This window comes from Oncorhynchus kisutch, linkage group LG5 (assembly GCF_002021735.2).
Source record: "Oncorhynchus kisutch isolate 150728-3 linkage group LG5, Okis_V2, whole genome shotgun sequence".
NCBI lineage: Eukaryota > Metazoa > Chordata > Actinopteri > Salmoniformes > Salmonidae > Oncorhynchus > Oncorhynchus kisutch.
In genome coordinates, this window is record NC_034178.2 from 57,737,599 (window position 1) to 57,756,819 (window position 19,221).

Genomic DNA, 19,221 nt, shown 5'->3' on the forward strand with positions numbered 1-19,221 from the left:
GAACAATCACCCACAAACAGACAGTGAAACCCAGGCTACCTAAGTATGATTCTCAATCAGAGACAACTAATGACACCTGCCTCTGATTGAGAACCATACTAGGCCGAAACATAGAAATACCCAAATTATAGAAAAACAAACATAGACTGCCCACCCAACTCACGCCCTGACCATACTAAATAAATACAAAACAAAGGAAATAAAGGTCAGAACGTGACAAACATGCTCTATTTCACCCCACTTCCACGGCCTTGGCCCATTGAATATGCTCTATTTCACCCCACTTCCACGGCCTTGGCCCATTGAATATGCTCTATTTCACCCCACTTCCACGGCCTTGGCCCATTGAATATGCTCTATTTTCACCCCACTTCCACGGCCTTGGCCCATTGAATATGCTCTATTTCACCCCACTTCCACGGCCTTGGCCCATTGAATATGCTCTATTTCACCCCACTTCCACGGCCTTGGCCCATTGAATATGCTCTATTTCACCCCACTTCCACGGCCTTGGCCCATTGAATATGCTCTATTTCACCCCACTTCCACGGCCTTGGCCCATTGAATATGCTCTATTTTCACCCCACTTCCACGGCCTTGGCCCATTGAATATGTTCTATTTCACCCCACTTCCACGGCCTTGGCCCATTGAATATGTTCTATTTCACCCCACTTCCACGGCCTTGGCCCATTGAATATGCTCTATTTTCACCATCCACTGCAATAAACTGTTCCCAGTATAGCGAAGCAGTACAGTGTTTAAAGAAAGAGATCTGTGACTACAGTAAATCTTCCACTGTGTAACTCAATGCTGAGGCGGGGTTTCCTATCTCCAGCACCACCTGCCCTGCTCACAGGGTTCTCTGTGGGTTATCTCTGTGGGTTCTATGTGGTACTGCAAAATGACAAATAGAATTAGCTGGTGAGTCACCATTCAAACATACAGTCAAATAGTCATCCGCTGAATATGGACCTGATCATTTATACCAATGACGCTGTGATTATTAAAACTTCTTGTGACTCTCAAACCCCAGTCCGGGAGCGTTATCATCGCCTGACACTAATTAGCATAACGCAACGGACATAAATCTTCCTAGAAAATCTTCCTATTCATGAAAATCACAAGTGAAATATATTGGAACACAGCTTAGCCTTTTGTTAATCACCCTGTCATCTCAGATTTTCAAAATATGCTTTACAGCCAGACAATGCTAGACAAGCATTTGTGTAAGTTTAACATTGACTAGCATAACATTATGCCTCGCTAGCAGCAGGCAACCTTGTCACGAAAATCAGAAAAGCAATCAAATTAAATCGTTTACCTTTGATGAACTTCTGATGTTTTCACTCACGGTCACGACAATATTCCAAATTAGCTCCATAATATCGACAGAAACATGGCAAACGTTGTCTATTCGATAATATATCCGTCCCCTTGAACTTTGCGACCTTATGCCACATTTCAGGCTTCAAACATAAAGATATAAAACTGTATTTTTTTGTGAAGAATCAACAACAAGTGGGACACAATCATGAAGTGGAACGACATTTATTAGATATTTCAAACTTTTTTAACAAATCAAAAACTGAAAAATTGGGCGTGCAAAATTATTCAGCCCCCTTAAGTTAATACTTTGTAGCGCCACCTTTTGCTGCGATTACAGCTGTAAGTCGCTTGGGGTATGTCTCTATCAGTATCAGCCACCATGTGAACACTTACGCAATGTGGCCGCCTACGGCTATTCTTCAACAGAAATGCATACAACTACGTCACAATGCTGTAGACACCTTGGGGAATACGTAGAAAGCGTAAGCTCGTTGATGGCACATTCACAGCTGAATAGGGACTCATTGGAACGCAGCGCTTTCAAAACCTGGGGTACTTCCGATTGGATTTTTCTCAGGCTTTCGCCTGCAACATCAGCTCTGTTATACTCACAGACAATATCTTTACAGTTTTGGAAACGTTAGTGTTTTCTATCCAAAGCTGTCAATTATATACATATTCTAGCATCATGTCCTGACAAAATATCCCCTTTAAAACTGAAAATTCTGCCCCCTAGTACCATTATCCTCATATTACATTTAGCTTTGATTGAGGTTTGGGATTTGAAGGCATTACAGTATTAAAGCTAGAACCCTTAATTGAAACAATCACAAAGCAGCTCCCCTTTCGCTAAAAAGATATAGAATGTGGCTGGGAATATGTAACCACTCAAATTCATATGCAGAGCTATGGGTGGAAGGATTGACCATCCATGATATCAAATGTATACTTTTAACCATGTTTTGAAGCTATATAGTGTTTGTTTACATTTACTTTGTTTACAAACACTGGAGTAAAACAAGCTTATATTTGGGGTTCTGATGGGGTACTACTGTTGAACTAAGCTCATGAGGCATTAAGAATAAGTTATATTCTTGAAGAATCATTGGGAATATATCATTCATTTACTAGTCCACAAATGTATGTAGCAGCTAAGGATTCTAGTATAAATGGGTAGTTTGACACTATCCTGTACTTTCACTGTTGTTCCACCAGAGGGGAGTGTGAGTGTGTGTGTAGTAACAAGAGGAGGACGCTTCATTGACTATCACCATTCTCTCTCTCCCTCTCTCTCTGTCACACACACACACACACACACACGGTGAGGTCATTGCCGAGGTCCATAGTCTGGTCCCAGATTCTCAGACATGTGAACATCAACCAGGTGGGGTAGATGGGCAGAGAGCACCCCCCCCCCCCATCCCCTCAGCACAGTTTCTGTTTTCCGCTGCTCACTCTCCTTTGCCCTCTTTCACTCTACTATCTCTCTCACGCGCCTGCAACCTCTTTCTCCCTCCTCTCCCTCTTCTCTCTCAGCTCTACAGATCCCCTTAGTACTGAGACCACTCTCTGGCCAGGGCGTTTCCTCTGTAACTCACTGGCCTGTGTAGCGGAGGGGGTTGAGGCTGAGCTAAAGGGATATGGGTGGGGGATGGAAGGGTTAGTGAATGTGTAACTGACATTTTCTCCTCTACCAGACCTTGGCTGCCCAACAACATACCAGTTACCTAAAACCGATCTCACAATTACTGTTTGACCTGATTCAAGGTTAACAAAATGATGCATTAGGATCCCCATTAGCTGTTGTGAAAGCAGCAGCTACTCTTCCTGGGGTCCACACAGAACATTCCATAATACAGAACTTCATACATTTTAAAACGGTACACACAGCCTACATATCAATACATATTTTTTTATTTAACTAGGCAAGTCAGTTAAAAAGAAATTCTTATTTTCAATGCCGGCCTAAGAACAGTGGGTTAACTACCTTGTTCAGGGGCAGAACAACAGATTTAACCTTGTCAGCTCGGGATTTGATCCTGCAACCTCTTGGTTACTGGCCCAACGCCCTAACCACTAGGCCACCTGCCGCCATAGAGTTGTGACCTGTCATTCAGAGCAGGTGGGGCAGAGCCCCACATTTAAAATTAAAAATAAATGTAAAAAATTAAAAATTTAAACAATTAAAAATAATAAAAACATTAAAATATATATAAATCTAGCCTGTTTTGCATGTTATTTTTGCATTAATATGATAATGATTAATATCATAAATGATAATATGCCAGGGAGATATGTACAGTATACTGTAGTTAAGAAAGTAATACTAAGTGTATGTTGTGTAGTAAGATATTAGTAGTCCATGTGCACCTAATAATTCGGTATATTTACTGTCACGCCCTGGTCTAAGTATTTTGTGTTTTTTCTTCATGTATTGGGTCAGGCCAGGGTGTGGCATGGAGTTTTTGTATTGTGGTGTGTTTTGTCTTGGGGTTTTGGTGTGTATATATTTGGGATTGTAGCTAGTGGGGTTTTCTGGCAAGGTCTATGGCTGTCTGGAGTGATTCTCAATCAGAGGCAGGTGCTTATCGTTGTCTCTGATTGGGAACCATATTTAGGCAGCCATATTCTTTGAGTTTGTTGTGGGTGATTGTCCTTAGTGTCTTACTTGTACTCGCTGTTAGTTTGCACTAGATAGGCTGTTTTCGGTTTTCATTACGTTTATTTGTTTTGTAGTGTTTAGTGTTTAGTCGTGTTTACGTTTTGTTTAATAAATATGGATCGCAATCGACACGCTGCAGTTTGGTCCGACTCTCCTTCATCACCACTAGAAAACCATTGAACAGAATCACCCACCACCAACGGACCAAGCAGCGTGTCAACAGGCAGGAGCAGCCCAAAGAGGAGAGGCGCTATAAGGATTTCTGGACATGGGAGGAAATCCTAAACTGAGAAGGACCCTGGCCTCAGCCTGGAGAATATCGCCGCCCCAAAGAAGAACTGGAGGCGGCGAGAGCGAAGAGGCGCCGTTATGAGGAGGCAGCACGGCGACTGAGAATCTGCCCCAAAAATTTATTGGGGGGAGGGGGGCTCAGGGAGAGTGTGGCAGAGTCAGGAGTCAGACCTGAGCCAACTCTCCCTGTTTATCGTGAGGAGCCTAGGAGGAGACCAGAGCCGGTGTTGGAGGTGAGCGAAACAGAGACTGTGAAGGAGTTAATGGGGAAATTGGAGGAGAGAGAAATGAGGGAGTTGCTGTGTTTGTGCTTTTTGCATGGAATTCGCCCGACGGAACGTGTCGGGGATTTGATGGCACCTGGGTTAGCGCTCCATACTCGTCCTGAGGTGCGTGTTAGTCGGCTGGTGAAGTTGGTGCCAGCCTCACGCACCAGGCCTCCTGTACACATCCCTAGCCTTGCACGTCCTGTGCCAACACTGCTCTCAAGATCTCCAGTACGCCTTCACAGTCTAGCCCATCCTGTGCCACCTCCACACTCCAGTCCTCCGGTAGCAGCTCCCCGCACCAGGCTTCCTGTGCGTGTCCTCGGTCCAGTAACACCAGTACCAGCACCACGCACCAGGCCTTCAGTGCGCCTCGCCTGTTCAGCGCATCCAGCGCTTTTCTCCTCTCCTGCGCTGCTGGAGTCTCCCGCCTGTTTAGCGCAGCTAGAGCCTTTCTCCTCTCCTGTGCTGCCGGAGTCTCCCGCCTGTTCAGCGCAGACAGAGCTGCCAGCCTGCAGAGAGCAGCTGGAGCTGCCAGCCTGCATGGAGAAGTCAGCCTGCATGAAGCAGCCAGAGCTGTCAGCCTACATGGAGCAGCCAGAGCTGTCAGTCTGCATGAAGCAGCCAGAGATGTCAGTCTGCATAGAGCAGCCAGAGCTGCCAGTCTGCAAGGAGCTGCCAGTCTACATGGAGCAGCCAGAGCTGCCAGTCTGCATGGAGCAGCCAGAGCTGTCAGTCTGCATGGAGCAGCCAGAGCTGTCAGTCTACATGAAGGAGCCCGAGCTGCCAGTCTGCATGAAGCAGCCAGTCTACATGGAGCAGCCAGAGCTGTCAGCCTGCATGGAGCAGCTAGAGCTGTCAGCCTGCATGGAGCAGCCAGAGCTGTCAGTCTACATGGAGCAGCCAGAGCTGTTAGTCTGCTTGAAGCAGCCAGAGCTGTCAGTCTGCACGGAGCTGTCAGTCTGCACGGAGCTGTCAGTCTGCACGGAGCTGCCAGTCTGCACGGAGCTGCCAGTCTGCACGGAGCTGCCAGTCTGCACGGAGCTGCCAGTCTGCAAGGGGCTGCCAGTCTGCAAGGGGCTGCCAGTCTGCAAGGGGCTGCCAGTCAGCAAGGAGCCGCCAGAGCTGTCAGTCTGTAAGAAGCCGCCAGAGCTGTCAGCCTATATGGAGCAGCCAGCGTCGCCAGTCTGCCCAGCGTCGCCAGTCTGCCCAGCGTCGCCAGTCTGCCCAGCGCCGCCAGTCTGTCCAGATCTGCCAGTCAACCAGACTCTTCCAGATCTGCCAGAATCTTCCAGATCTGCCAGTCAGCCAGACTCTTCCAGATCTGCCAGTCGGCCAGGATCTGCCAACCAGCCAGGATCTGGTAGATCTACCTACCTGCCTGAGCTTTCTCTCACTCCTGAGCTTTCTCTCACTCCTGAGCTTTCTCTCACTCCTGAGCTTTCTCTCACTCCTGAGCTTTCTCTCACTCCCGAGCTGTCTCTCACTCCTGAGCTTTCTCTCACTCCCGAGCTGTCTCTCACTCCCGAGCTTCCCCTCAGTCCCGAGCTGTCCTTCAGTCCCGATCTGCTCCTCAGTCCAGTGGGTTTCTGGGTGAGGACTACTAGGCCATGGTCGGCGGCGAGGGTGGACTATCCAGGGACGAAGGGAGAGGGGACTAAGACATTAAAGGAGTGGGGTCCACGTCCCGCGCCGGAGCCGCCACCATGGACAGACGCCCACACGGACCCTCCCTATTGTTTTGAGGTGCGTTCGGGAGTCCGCACCTTAGGGGGGAGGGGTTCTGTCACGCCCTGGTCTAAGTATTTTGTGTTTTTTCTTCATGTATTGGGTCAGGCCAGGGTGTGGCATGGAGTTTTTGTATTGTGGTGTGTTTTGTTTTGGTGTGTATATATTTGGGATTGTAGCTAGTGGGGTTTTCTAGCAAGGTCTATGGCTGTCTGGAGTGATTCTCAATCAGAGGCAGGTGCTTATCGCTGTCTCTGATTGGGAACCATATTTAGGCAGCCATATTCTTTGAGTTTGTCGTGGGTGATTGTCCTTAGTGTCTTACTTGTACTCTCTGTTAGTTTGCACTAGATAGGCTGTTTTCGGTTTTCATTACGTTTATTTGTTTTGTAGTGTTTAGTCGTGTTTTGTTTAATAAATATGGATCGCAATCGACACGCTGCAGTTTGGTCCGACTCTCCTTCATCACCACTAGAAAACCGTAACATTTACCCCTCTTAATTTCCCCTACTGTTCTGACTTGGTGGTGCACATGTAGCCTATAACCTGTTTTAGATCAATGTAATCATTGAATATTGTAAAAGCTTTCATTGTCTGCTTGTATGCCCCTTTTATTTATCCGACAGTTCTGACTTGGTGTACAGGGAGAACACATTAAGAACGGCCCATGTTCTGAATTCTGTCGCTGTACTTTTCATAAGTGCTAAACAAATAGTTATATTGACTATGTCCGTCCTAGCTCGCTTTTTAATTTCTTAATTGAAATTACGGATTGCCTCTTATCTGCTTGTCGTCCGCTTATGCCATAATTTGTACATCTCAATTGTCGTTATTGGCCACTTGAGACGCTAGCGTCTGCCCTATCCATAAGAGGTTTTTAATACCATGTGATGTTAGATAGGTTGTATGGCAAAAAAAAAATTGGTGATTGGGGTTTCTATATGATCCAAATATGTTTGCATACTGTCTCCCAATTTATTTGTCTATCAGCAAGTGTAAAATCCTTTTTCCATACAGTGGATAGCGTTAATGGTTTTTGTGCTAGAGTTATTTGACTATAGATAAAGTATAAATACCCTTCTTAGACCAATCTGATTTAAATGTGTTTTTACAAGCTAATAATTCTTATTTGAGAGCCATATTGGAGAGTATGAAAGCCTTTTAAGATTAAGTCTCATGTGTTTTTCTGTAGCTTTCCACACATTTACTGAGTATGAAAGCCATTTAAGATTAGTTCTCATGTGTTTTTCTGTAGCTTTCCAACCATTTACTGAGTGTGCTGTAATGGGTCCAAACAATAAGGCACATTTTTTTTAGGAGTCAATCCAGAAAATAATAAATATTGTAATCTAATTGGTGAAACTATTGACTCTTCTACAGCACGCCAAGGAACAGAAGCCTCTGGGTTTAACCAGGTCTTCAGGGAATTCATGTGGAATGATAGGTGATACCATTTTAGATTTGGAACTGCAAGTCCACCTGATGCTTTTGTTCTCTGGAGTGTTGCATATTTCATCTGTTGTGTCTTTTCTCCCACAAATGAACATCTTCATGACAGAGTTTAGACCAATAGTCTATAGTGGGAGGCAGTGGTAACATGGAAAGTTGATACGAGGGATGACATTCATTTTAATAATTGAGATTCTAGCATGCAAAGAAGTGGCCATAGCGGACCATCTTTTTACGTCTTTATGTATCTTTCGAAAGGTTTCTAAGTAGTTCTTCCTGCAACTAGTGTGAATAGAGGGGGATATGGTAATGTAGGTGGTTTGTTTCTTCACTGGGATCTTGGGTGGTAGTTGCACGCTTCCCATAGCTGAGTTAAGAGGTAGTAGAGCTGATCAGATGTCTCCAGTTTTGAGGGATTGGCATGCTGACTGCAAGAATGTCCACCAGAGCTGTTGTCAGAAAATATGTTAATTTCTCTACCATAAGCCGCCTCCAACGTCGTTTCAAAGAATTTGGCAGTACGTCCAACCGGCCTCACAACCACAGACCACATGTAACCAGTCCAGGACCTCCACATCCAAATTCTTCACCTGCGGGATCATCTGTGACCAGCCACATGGACAGCTAATGAAAGTGAGGAGTATTTATGTCTGTAATAAACCCCTTTTGGTGGACCTATGCCCTTCAAAGCCCACCCATGGCTGCACCCCTGCCCAGTCATGTGAAATCCATAGATTACGACCAAATTTATTTATTTAAATTGACTGATTTCCTTATATGAACTGTAACTCAGTAAAATCATTGAAATTGTTCAGTAATGAATCAAATCAATGTCAGATTTAGACCTTACAGTGAAATGCTTAAGAGCAAGTCGTTCCACTCTGTTCTTAGCCAGCTGCATCTTAACCAGGTCTTTCTTTGCAGCACTTGACCACATGGTTGGACAATAATCAAGATAAAACTAGAGCCTGCAGGCAGGTCATCAAAATTGGTTGTCTATCCATGTCCTGAGGACGTCGCGAAATGCCTTCAAAACCAGCCACTAGGAGCATTGTGGATGGGGTTGTTGGATAGGCTTAATCACATGACTCATGACTGTTTTTTAATTTGGGGTTTTAACCCTATCCCAAACTTGAACCCTTATCTTAACCATTTGGAATGAGTGCCTAAATGTAATGTTTTAACCCTATCACAACCCTTAACCCTTATCTTAACCATTTGGAATGAGTGCCTAAATGTAATGTTTTAACCCTATCACAACCCTTAACCCTTATCTTAACCATTTGGAATGAGTGCCTAAATGTAATGTTTTAACCCTATCACAACCCTTAACCCTCACCTTAACCGTTCGCAATGAGTGCCTAAACTTATTTGACATTTGGAGAGACTTTGAAATGTAACATTTGGAGAATGTGGATGAACATCTAATTCTTCATTAAGACTATGAGACCTTACACACACACACACACACACACACACACACACACACACACACACACACACACACACACACACACACACAACCCAGCCTCAGTAGAATGGACAGTAGCAGTGAGTAATGGCAAAGGCAAGAAAAAGGAGACTGACAACAAGTGATGGAATTTATCCAGTTGACACCACACCAGTGAGCCTTCAAGGCATGAAACTACAATTCATGAAAGCCTATGTCTCTACACCAACCAGTCCAACAACATTCCTGCCGACAGCACCGTTTCCATTTTACCATGGATAGGAAAGGAAGGTGAGGGGCTTTATAGGCGTTATGACATTTTGGGGAAATGATGGTAGAGGTTACCAGGTGAGATCACTAAGGAGGTCAAAGCTGTTACAAAACAACACCTGTCTGGTTATAACCATAGACTCTTAACAAGAAGATCTGATTTATTGATTCTATAAACTCTGATAAAACTCGAATAAAGCAATTGTATACTGACAACATGCCGATACTGTGATGGGAAATGCTATTTATAGTCTCTTATTTGTTTACTCAGTAAGGCAATGATAATATTTGTCCTTTAAAGTCAAAGCCTTACCTCACTCAAACCTTGTACTTTAAGACCCCTTTCCAAGGAAAATAAATAGCGCACAAGAGATTGCATGTATTATATAGAACTTAAACCATTATCACCCTTTGAATGATATGAGCTAAGATACTCAGGCCTCAGTCTTTGTTCTGAAGAATCCCATCTATGCATTAACTTTGTCAGACACTAGGAGATGACAGTGAACCACAACAACCCACAGTCCTCTGCCTACTGCACTGAAAACCACAACACCAAACACGCACCTTAACCAGGCTCTACAGCACACAATCAAATGATTACATCTATTTGCGTAATGGTTTATTGTCTCACTAATTGCAGACAGGGTCCAAGGTCCATTCAGCCTCTGTGTCCAATTGTCGGTTAAGTTTTGTTTTTGTTTTTATTTGCCTTGTCATTTTTTTGTTGGTGGGGGGGGGGGGGCGTTACAGGAACAATAGTCATTTCAATTTACACACTTAGTTTATACCACAAGTACCCATAGGCTGACACTCTAAAATAATAAATACATACAGTGCATTCGGAAAGTATTCAGACCCCTTGACTTTTTCCACATTTTGTTACGTTACAGCCTTATTCTAAAATTGTTTAAATAAAACTAATCCTCATCAATCAACACACAATACTCCATAATGACAAACCGAGTGTCTTCATTGAGAGATAAGGAGCTTTGGTTTCTGATGAAGCTTAGGTCCACTGTTCACACAGACGTTCACAAAGGTTCATTTGGAAGGGGTGTAAATACAGTACTAATTTCGCAATTGTAAAAACAAAGAAGGTAAAGACGCCCCCCAGTGCTCTCACTTATCTTTGATAAAAACAGATTAAACTATTTCCAAAAATTCTGTCGTTCCGTCTCAAAACTTACTTTACCCAAACTGGTACATCCAGAACAAAGAGGGTTTGTTTAAAAACGTTATCCTCAAATAACCTTCCAATTCTGAGATCTTATTTAATTGGGATTTATTCAGCACAGATGCAAATGCAGTTGCACTGTTTTTAATAAAACATTTAATGGTATCACCATAAAATCTGAGGATCATCAACTTTTTGATAATCATTATGAATTAATTCAATTCATTTTCAAATTGTTAACAGAAAGTAGGATTTTGCAGTAAGGAAACATTAAAGTGCCATCTTGAGGCTCTTTTAGTAGATTCTGAAATGTGTATCTGGCAGTAATACGCAAGATGATCAGATAGGCTCATATGTCGAGAAAATAGAGGAGTAGATAATAGCACAAAATCAATTTGGGAAAATTCTTTATGCCTTTTTGAATAGAAAGTGTACTCTTACAGTTATGAGCTTGCCAGGCATCAATAAGTTTGTAATCAGAGAGCATACTGTATGTTGGAGTGCCTTGGTTGCCTGTGGATTGTAGATGGTCTTATTAAAATTGTCCCGCATGTGAAGAATGGCATTCATGTCTGTCCCAATAACCACTTGGAATTCAGTTCATTCTAACAATGTGCTGTTAAGAAAAATGTAAAAACTTTGGATCATATGAATTTGGAGCATACACATAAACTTTCTTTCCATTATGGATACATTTAAGGAAAGTGGTCTTCTCCTTTACCAAAGATGGGGATTTTGAGTTTGTTATGTATCATTATGATTACACCTTAGGTTTAGCTCTCTTTGATCCAGATGCAGTTTCATCTAATGACACATTGACCACATTGCCTCTCACTCTTAGTTCCATGTCTCAGTAGCTTCCAGTTAGAATGTACTCAAGATGCTGCACCCAACATATTACACCATATTACACTTATAGGATTAAGGTCATATTTCAAGAAACAGAAACAGACTAAACAACTAAATTAATTTGGCTTGAGTTTCTGAGGTAGATAGCATTGCTTGAGGATTGCTTCTGGGTTAGCTTGTATAGCAGTGATCCCAGTACTAAGTATTGTAGGATTTAGAGTGAGCAGCAACAGAGTGTATTGGAGCTTCGCCACTTTAGGATGATGAAACAGCCAGGCAGCAAACTGTGGGAACTGACACAGTTTGCCTACTCAGCCTTACTGGCCTAGTCTACAACACATCTCTGCCACCACCCACTATGACCTCTGCAAACAAAGCCAATCACAAAAAAATTATCCTACAACTGCACATTTGCCTGTTTGCACTCTCTGCCACGTTGCACCCTCCTACAGACTGGCTCTTTACGCATATATGCCTGTTTGCACTCTCTGCCACGTTGCACCCTGCCACGGACTGGCTCTTTACGCATATATGCCTGTTTGCACTCTCTGCCACGTTGCACCCTGCCACGGACTGGCTCTTTACGTATATATGCCTGTTTGCACTCTCTGCCACGTTGCACCCTGCCACGGACTGGCTCTTTACGTATATATGCCTGTTTGCACTCTCTGCCACGTTGCACCCTGCCACGGACTGGCTCTTTACGTATATATGCCTGTTTGCACTCTCTGCCACGTTGCACCCTGCCACGGACTGGCTCTTTACGCATATATGCCTGTTTGCACTCTCTGCCATGTTGCACCCTGCCACGGACTGGCTCTTTACGCATATATGCCTGTTTGCACTCTCTGCCATGTTGCACCCTGCCACGGACTGGCTCTTTACGCATATATGCCTGTTTGCACTGTTTTTAGTGTTTACACTGTAGTCTGTATAATTTTAGTTTACAGCGTTTATAGTGTACATACTGTATGTTGACTGTGTAAATTCTTGTCTATATACTCTGTCTGTACATATTGTGTATCGTCTGTAATTATATAATAATTATTTCACATAATAATTCATTAATTATTTCACCAGGTCATACAGTATTTCTGGTACATGTGAATGTACTTTATGGCAACTGAACCTGCGTTATGGTAACCGTATTGAGTGCGTGATAGGTCCTGCCGTTGGGTAAACGTGTGGAGCTGGCTGAACCAGTCCACTGGGACAAACTGAAACAGGAGGTACTGTTACTGAGAGGACTGTGAAAGCTTCAGAGTCAGTGTCAACAGTAAATAATGGAACAAATGATTTAATTCCTTAGAGATAAACAAAGCGGTGACAGCGATGGTGGATATTACATAATAAAACAAACTAGATCAACCATGACTGTTGATTAATTAGGAATGTTTACAGTGACATCATCCTGTAGTTCTGTTCTTAGACAGAACAACAACCCCTCACTCTCACCACCACCCCATCCTCTCGTCCTCTCTCACCCGTTCAACTCCCACTCCATTCCACCCCATCCTCTCGTCCTCTCTCACCTGTTCCACTCCCACTCCATTCCACCCCATCCACTCATCCTCTCTCACCCCTTCAACTCCCCCATCCTCTCATCCTCTCTCTCAACCCTTCAACTCTCCCTCCATTTTACCCGATTCTTCTGTCTTGCCTTTCCATTCGACACACCCACCAATGCTCCTGAGCTTCGTCATGGAGAGAAGGGAGGGGGCTAAGAGAAAGTATAGCAGGAGGGTAGGTTTCTTTTGTTTTTCACAGTTCTCGAGGGGGGGGGTGAGAGAAGAGGAGGGAGAGTGGGGTGAGAGAGGGGGGTGTGAGCCATGATTTAAAGGGAGCATGGAATTCCCCCTCTGAGTTAGCGCTCACCTGGCCCCTCCCACATGCCTTTCTAGAGTATAAAGCCTTTCACAGGTATATCCAGCAGCAGGTGTATCTATGGAACTAGAGCGAGAGAGATAAAGGGAGAGAAACAAGGTAAAGAAGGAGATAAACCGTGGAGTATATTGACAAAATCTTGGAGTGAATCACAAACACTGGACTCTAAAACAAACAGTGGATTACTATTGATCTAACACCTTCTCATTGCTGCCTGTCGGTTGCCTCAGAATCAGGTACGTGCGGAAGTGTAGGTGCTCTTTGGGGAGTAACGGGGTGGTTGCTTGGGTCTGAGGTTACATGGACCTTTGCAGCATGTTTTGAAGAAACCTCCAATTGATTGATCCAATTTATGTTGACATATCTGTAAAATATTGGGGAAAGTCAGTTTATATTCATCCACAGCAGATTAAAGAAAACAAAAACTGGTGTGTATTCACACACAGCCAAAGATTTTGCATTCATGACCCACTTCAAACAGTGAATACAATAAGGAATGGGTGAAAAGGTTTACTGTCACATCAATTTCCAAATGTTTAATGTTGCATCCTTCTCCATGCATCAAATGGCTCACTCAATTGTCTCCTGGTTACAGCAACTATACTACCGACTATCTTAATATAATTATTATATTTGTTAATTAATCAATATCCATAATCAGCATCCTAACTGTACATAAATGAGTTTCTCTCCTGGTTGCAGAGAGCCCATGTCGTCTGCCAGTGAGCTGTGTAGGATCTTGACCAACGCCAACATGACCATGTACCAGACTGGAAGCTCTGAACCCCTGCAGCCTCAGCCGCTGCAGCCCAGTCTCACCACCGTGTCTCTGCCCGCCACAGGAGACCTGCTGCAGCTCTCAGACCTCTCCACATGCAGCTCGAGCATACTGGGTGAGAACACAGTCTTATGTCTACTTATTTTGTACTTTATTCAATGTATTATTGTACAACAAAAAGTCTCAATATACTGAAAAATGATGCATTGCACCAGATTTAGCTAACTACAAATGTTCATCTGCAGTCACCTGGGTGCTGTAGGTATCTTATACCAATGCCTCTTTATAATCACTTAGCAGGTGATGACATTATGATATCTATAGAGGGGGGAAAAAATACACCTAAACTGATTGACAGAAAAGGAGGATGTGTAATTTTCTCTGTTTGTTATCAGCATGTGGGACAATTTAGTCCTTGATATGTACTTTTGTGTTGATCACCTGGGAAACCACAGTGTGGATGTGTGTCATCTTTTCTGTGGGGATCTTTATTCAGTTTTAGCGGTTCTTTGGTTTTGGTCACCTTGTTGGCTGGTGAAGTCTGTGGATATTTCCCATTGTCTCACCCTGGAAGAGACATGCCTGTTGACTGAGCCTGTCGGCAGACACTCAGTCAAAGACCATAGTAAAACACATGTCCTTTAGCCAAACTCCCAGACAGACAGGGGATTGGCTGAACCTTGCAATGACCTAATTTAGAAGGCTGTTAAATCATTAACTGGGACAATGTTTTATCTTAAATTGAGGAATGTTTTTCATCTTTCAGATGCCTCAAGCTTTATTTGACTTGCCCTGGCCTAGCCAGTGATAGGTTGTGATTAGAACTGTTTAGGTAGTTGAGGTAGTGTTTAACGACACAGGGCAGACAGAAACTAGAGACAGGCGTTCTGACTCCCTTAAACCACAAACTTAGGTTTCACAGATCAGGAGCTGGGTTCTTGTGTGGGTTGGCACATCATTGAAAGGCTTCAGTTAGTCAGTATCTTGTGATTTAACTGGGTGGTTAGACTGACAAGGTTTCTTATGGCTCATTGACAGATTGTTCAATCTCAAAAGAGGGATGGTGATTTTACAAGAACAGCATCATGCCTCACACACACACACACACACACACACACACACACACACACACACACACACACACACACACACACACACTACACAAATCTAACACCCATTCCTCCTCTGTATCCTCCTCTAGTTCAATGGTATGACCAGAACCCTCAGTACTGGAGCAAGCAGAATGTGTTGGAGTGGATCAGCTTCTATGTGGAGGGCAATAAGTTTGATGCCAGCACACTGAGCCTATCCTGCTGCTTCATGGACGGATCCACGCTCTGCCAACTGACCAGAGATCAGTTGTTAAACATGTTTGGAATGTCCCTCGGGGCTCAGCTCTACCAAAGCCTGATGGAACTCAAGGCCAAATATGGTAAGGATCTGACAGAAGTGAATTGAATAAACATTATTGATGATCCTTAAAACGGCAGCAGACGCATGCATTTGGTAATGATTCAGTCATTTAATTTATTTTTGTGGTCCAGATCTAAATGAGACCTGTAAGCTCCTGGACAACTTCCTGCATGAGTTTCTAGACTTTCCTCTGCTCAGCACAGTAGAAGTAAATGAAGGTAAACACATCCTCTTGTCTATTCTTCATACTTCCTATCTCAGACTGACAAACCGAAGCCTTGAGTGTCAAATGGACACATTTGCTTACGTTGTGATGTTACTGTTACAGTTGTGAAAGAGACAAGCTACAACGATTTCTCACACGTCTTCAAGAACTTCAACTTCGATAACATGAAGCCGCTCAGCGACCACGGATACGAGTCCGACAGCATGCACAGCTCCTCATCAGGTGAGAGGTGTCCCCCTTTCCTCTTCTTCTCGTTTGTCATCTTTCCACCTCATCTCCTCTCATCTCCTCTCATCTCATCTCCTCTCATCTCTGTTCCCCCAATTCTTCTCACATCACTGAATCAGTATGTGATTGGTCTGGCCTGTATCACTGAGCCCAAGGCCTAGTTCATCGATGAAGGCAGGATGAAGGACCGGCCATATTGAAAGTGTATTCCCTCCTCTCTCCCTGCCCCCAGGTGGAATGCTCAGCTTCCAGAACCCCAGCTCTCCAGAATCCAGGAGCAGTGAGTCCGACCCAGAGTTCTCCTACCCTCAGATAGCCAGTGAGTACAACTTTTCCTAAGTGGACTTAACAATCTTGAACTTCCGGTGGTGGTTGAGTATGATGGGTGAGCCTTTAAAGTGCATGTCTCTTTGAAAGCCAGTCTGTTATTCTAAACTCCTGAACCATTGTGTTTGACAGAAATGCACATAAAGACAGAGAGGGGAGAGATACTGAAGAGAGGCAGAGGAAGACCTCCCAAACACAGCCACGATCCCAGACACTACCAGACCTCCAAGAAGAGCAAACATGGTGAGTGGTTCCTATCATTCTAACACACGCACGCACGCATGCACACACACACACACACACACACACACACACACACACACACACACATCAATGTCAACAACTGTTTTCAATGGTGCTCTGTAGTAGAAGCATGGTTTTATCAGTCATGTGATAGCATACATTTTGCATCGGGTACTGAAAACAGCCACAGTCAAAACATCGCAGGTGTTTTTAGGTCATAGTCTGTTAACCACGTGCACGCACGAACACACACACACACACACACACACACATACACACACATGCTGTGCACACTCGCAAATAGAGTATGCACATACACACGCTTGCACACCTACACATACTAACATAAAAATACCTGCTCTACCTCATCCTTGCTTGCTTTAGCACACACACACCTGTGCTGTTCACACACACCTAACTATTCCTCTCCCCTGTCCCCCGATAGCGCCCCGTGGGACCCACCTGTGGGAGTTCATTAGGGACATCCTGATCCACCCAGAGCTGAACCAGAACCAGGGACTTATGAAGTGGGAGGACCGCAGTGAGGGCGTCTTCAAGTTCCTCAAGTCTGAGGCTGTGGCCCAGCTGTGGGGGCAGAAGAAGAAGAACAGCAGCATGACATACGAGAAGCTCAGCCGTGCCATGAGGTAGGAAACCATGGAGATATAGCAGTACCGTCATGGCAACTAACCATGGAAACCCTAATCCTAGCAACCATGCTTGGCTTTTGGGTGCTAGCTAACTTAACAGAGTCAACCAGTTGAGGATGGAGTTAGAAGATTGATAGAACAATGATAAAATGTCTGTGAAAAACCATTGTCTTGTCATGAGACTAACCAGTGGCTCTCCTTCCTGCCTCCCTCTTATAGATACTACTATAAGAGAGAGATCCTGGATAGGGTGGACGGTAGACGGCTGGTCTATAAGTTTGGGAAGAACTCCACCGGCTGGAAGGTGGAAGAGACCAGGCTGCATGGCATGTGAGACACAAGAGTGGCGGGGGTGTTAACTGGACAGAGCAGTCCCTTCTGTCCTATTGTACTGTAGATAGGTCAACCCACTCTCTGGTCAACAGCCCTATACCTGAAATAATATAAAGACACTAACTTCTCTTCTTCCAGGGGAGGTGTTGCAGAAAAGCCAGTGTTTTTGGCTCCAGTAGGTTTTATGAACCAGTATTGATATTTTACTGTAACTAGTATGTTTGTATGTTTAACTGTGTATCTGGATTTTGGGTCAGGAATTGTTGTGGATGCCGCTTTGGGCCTACAAGATGGAATGTCTGTTTTCAGTTATATTCTCCATGGGATAGATAATGAGAAAAAGGCATTTATGATTGCATTTATAGAAACACTTTATATTGTGTGGGAGTAACTCACCTTATGTGTCACTATGACAACCACCTGGGTATATGGGCATTATAGTTTTTACTGTGGCAATATCAGCACCGGGCACATATATTGATCTGTTTTTGAAGTGCTTGTTTATTTATATGTTTTATATTTACTGAGGGACAGTAGCACTTAACTATAATTGCATATGTCTAATTGCAAGACGGCTGGTTGCAAAACTTGTGACTTCTAAAATGAGCCATTGTTTAGAATCAAATCAAATAACATTTTAATTGTCACAAGAAGTGTAGACTTGCAGTGAAATGCTTACTTACAGGTCCATTTCCAACAATGTAGAGTTAAAGATAAAGATTATAGTGTTTTAAAATATTAAAAAAGAGAAGAGCCTCATGTTGTGTTTTAACCTTGGTATTAAAGGGCTTGTGTTTAATGATAAATCTGATATGGAGGGAGGAGATAACTGGAGGACAAAAAAGAGAGAGAGAAGAGAGAGAGAGGAGTAACTAAATGAAGGGATACTCATTATAAACTATTGGTGACATGAAGTGTATTTCGCTCTTTCAGCGTGAATGTTGTCTATAAAGTATATGTCCTTTATAGCCATATAAATATTCATGTACCTCACCAGACCAAACCGACATCAAAACAGTTTGTATTAATAATCAGTTTCAAACAAATCAATGACTGTTCTATATAATTGTTTATTATGTTATTCAGCTGATCTTTACTTCTTCTGGATCACTCAATATCATGTGTATGAGAATTACATCTCAGATTGTATCGTTTCTGATATATTTACACCCATGTATGTACAGGATATTGTTTTATTTTGTGTTAGATTTGTTTATTTTTTATTTTTACGGAAATAAACTATGTTTGAAATAATGTAAATGTCTGTGTGTGTTTAGTAGAAATCGATTATGTTTTTGTGTCTGAAAACAAAAGCCATATAGTGCACTAATTGAGCTCAAATGTCCTTTGAATTAACTTTTTTGCAATCCACTCTGTGTAAAAGCATAAGCTAAATGACTCAAATGTGAATGGAAATATACACTACATGACCAAAAGTATGTGGACACCTTCTCTTCGAATATTTAATTCCAAAATCATTGGCATTAATATGGAGTTGTTCCCCGCTTGCTGCTATAACAGCCTCCACTCTTCTCGGAAGACTTTCCACAACATGTTTGAATATTACTGCAGGGACTTGCTTCCTTTCAGCCACAAGAGCATTACTGAGGTCGAATGCTGATGCTGGGCGATTAGGCCTGGCTCTGTGTTCCAATTCATCCCAAAGGTGT

General features: G+C 43.4%; 1 protein-coding gene across 1 annotated transcript; it reads left to right on the forward strand.

Annotated features, from left to right (window-relative positions):
* The first annotated feature begins 13,365 nt into the window (after window positions 1-13,365).
* LOC109891302 (ETS-related transcription factor Elf-3-like) lies at window positions 13,366-18,806 on the forward strand. The gene is made up of 9 exons (XM_020483731.2): window positions 13,366-13,589; window positions 14,056-14,246; window positions 15,333-15,563; window positions 15,676-15,762; window positions 15,873-15,992; window positions 16,231-16,317; window positions 16,458-16,568; window positions 17,014-17,215; window positions 17,438-18,806. Exons 2-9 carry the CDS (start codon window positions 14,063-14,065, stop codon window positions 17,550-17,552), a joined length of 1,137 nt encoding a protein of 378 aa, XP_020339320.1. The 5' UTR covers window positions 13,366-13,589; window positions 14,056-14,062; the 3' UTR covers window positions 17,553-18,806.
* The last annotated feature ends 415 nt before the right edge of the window (window positions 18,807-19,221 follow it).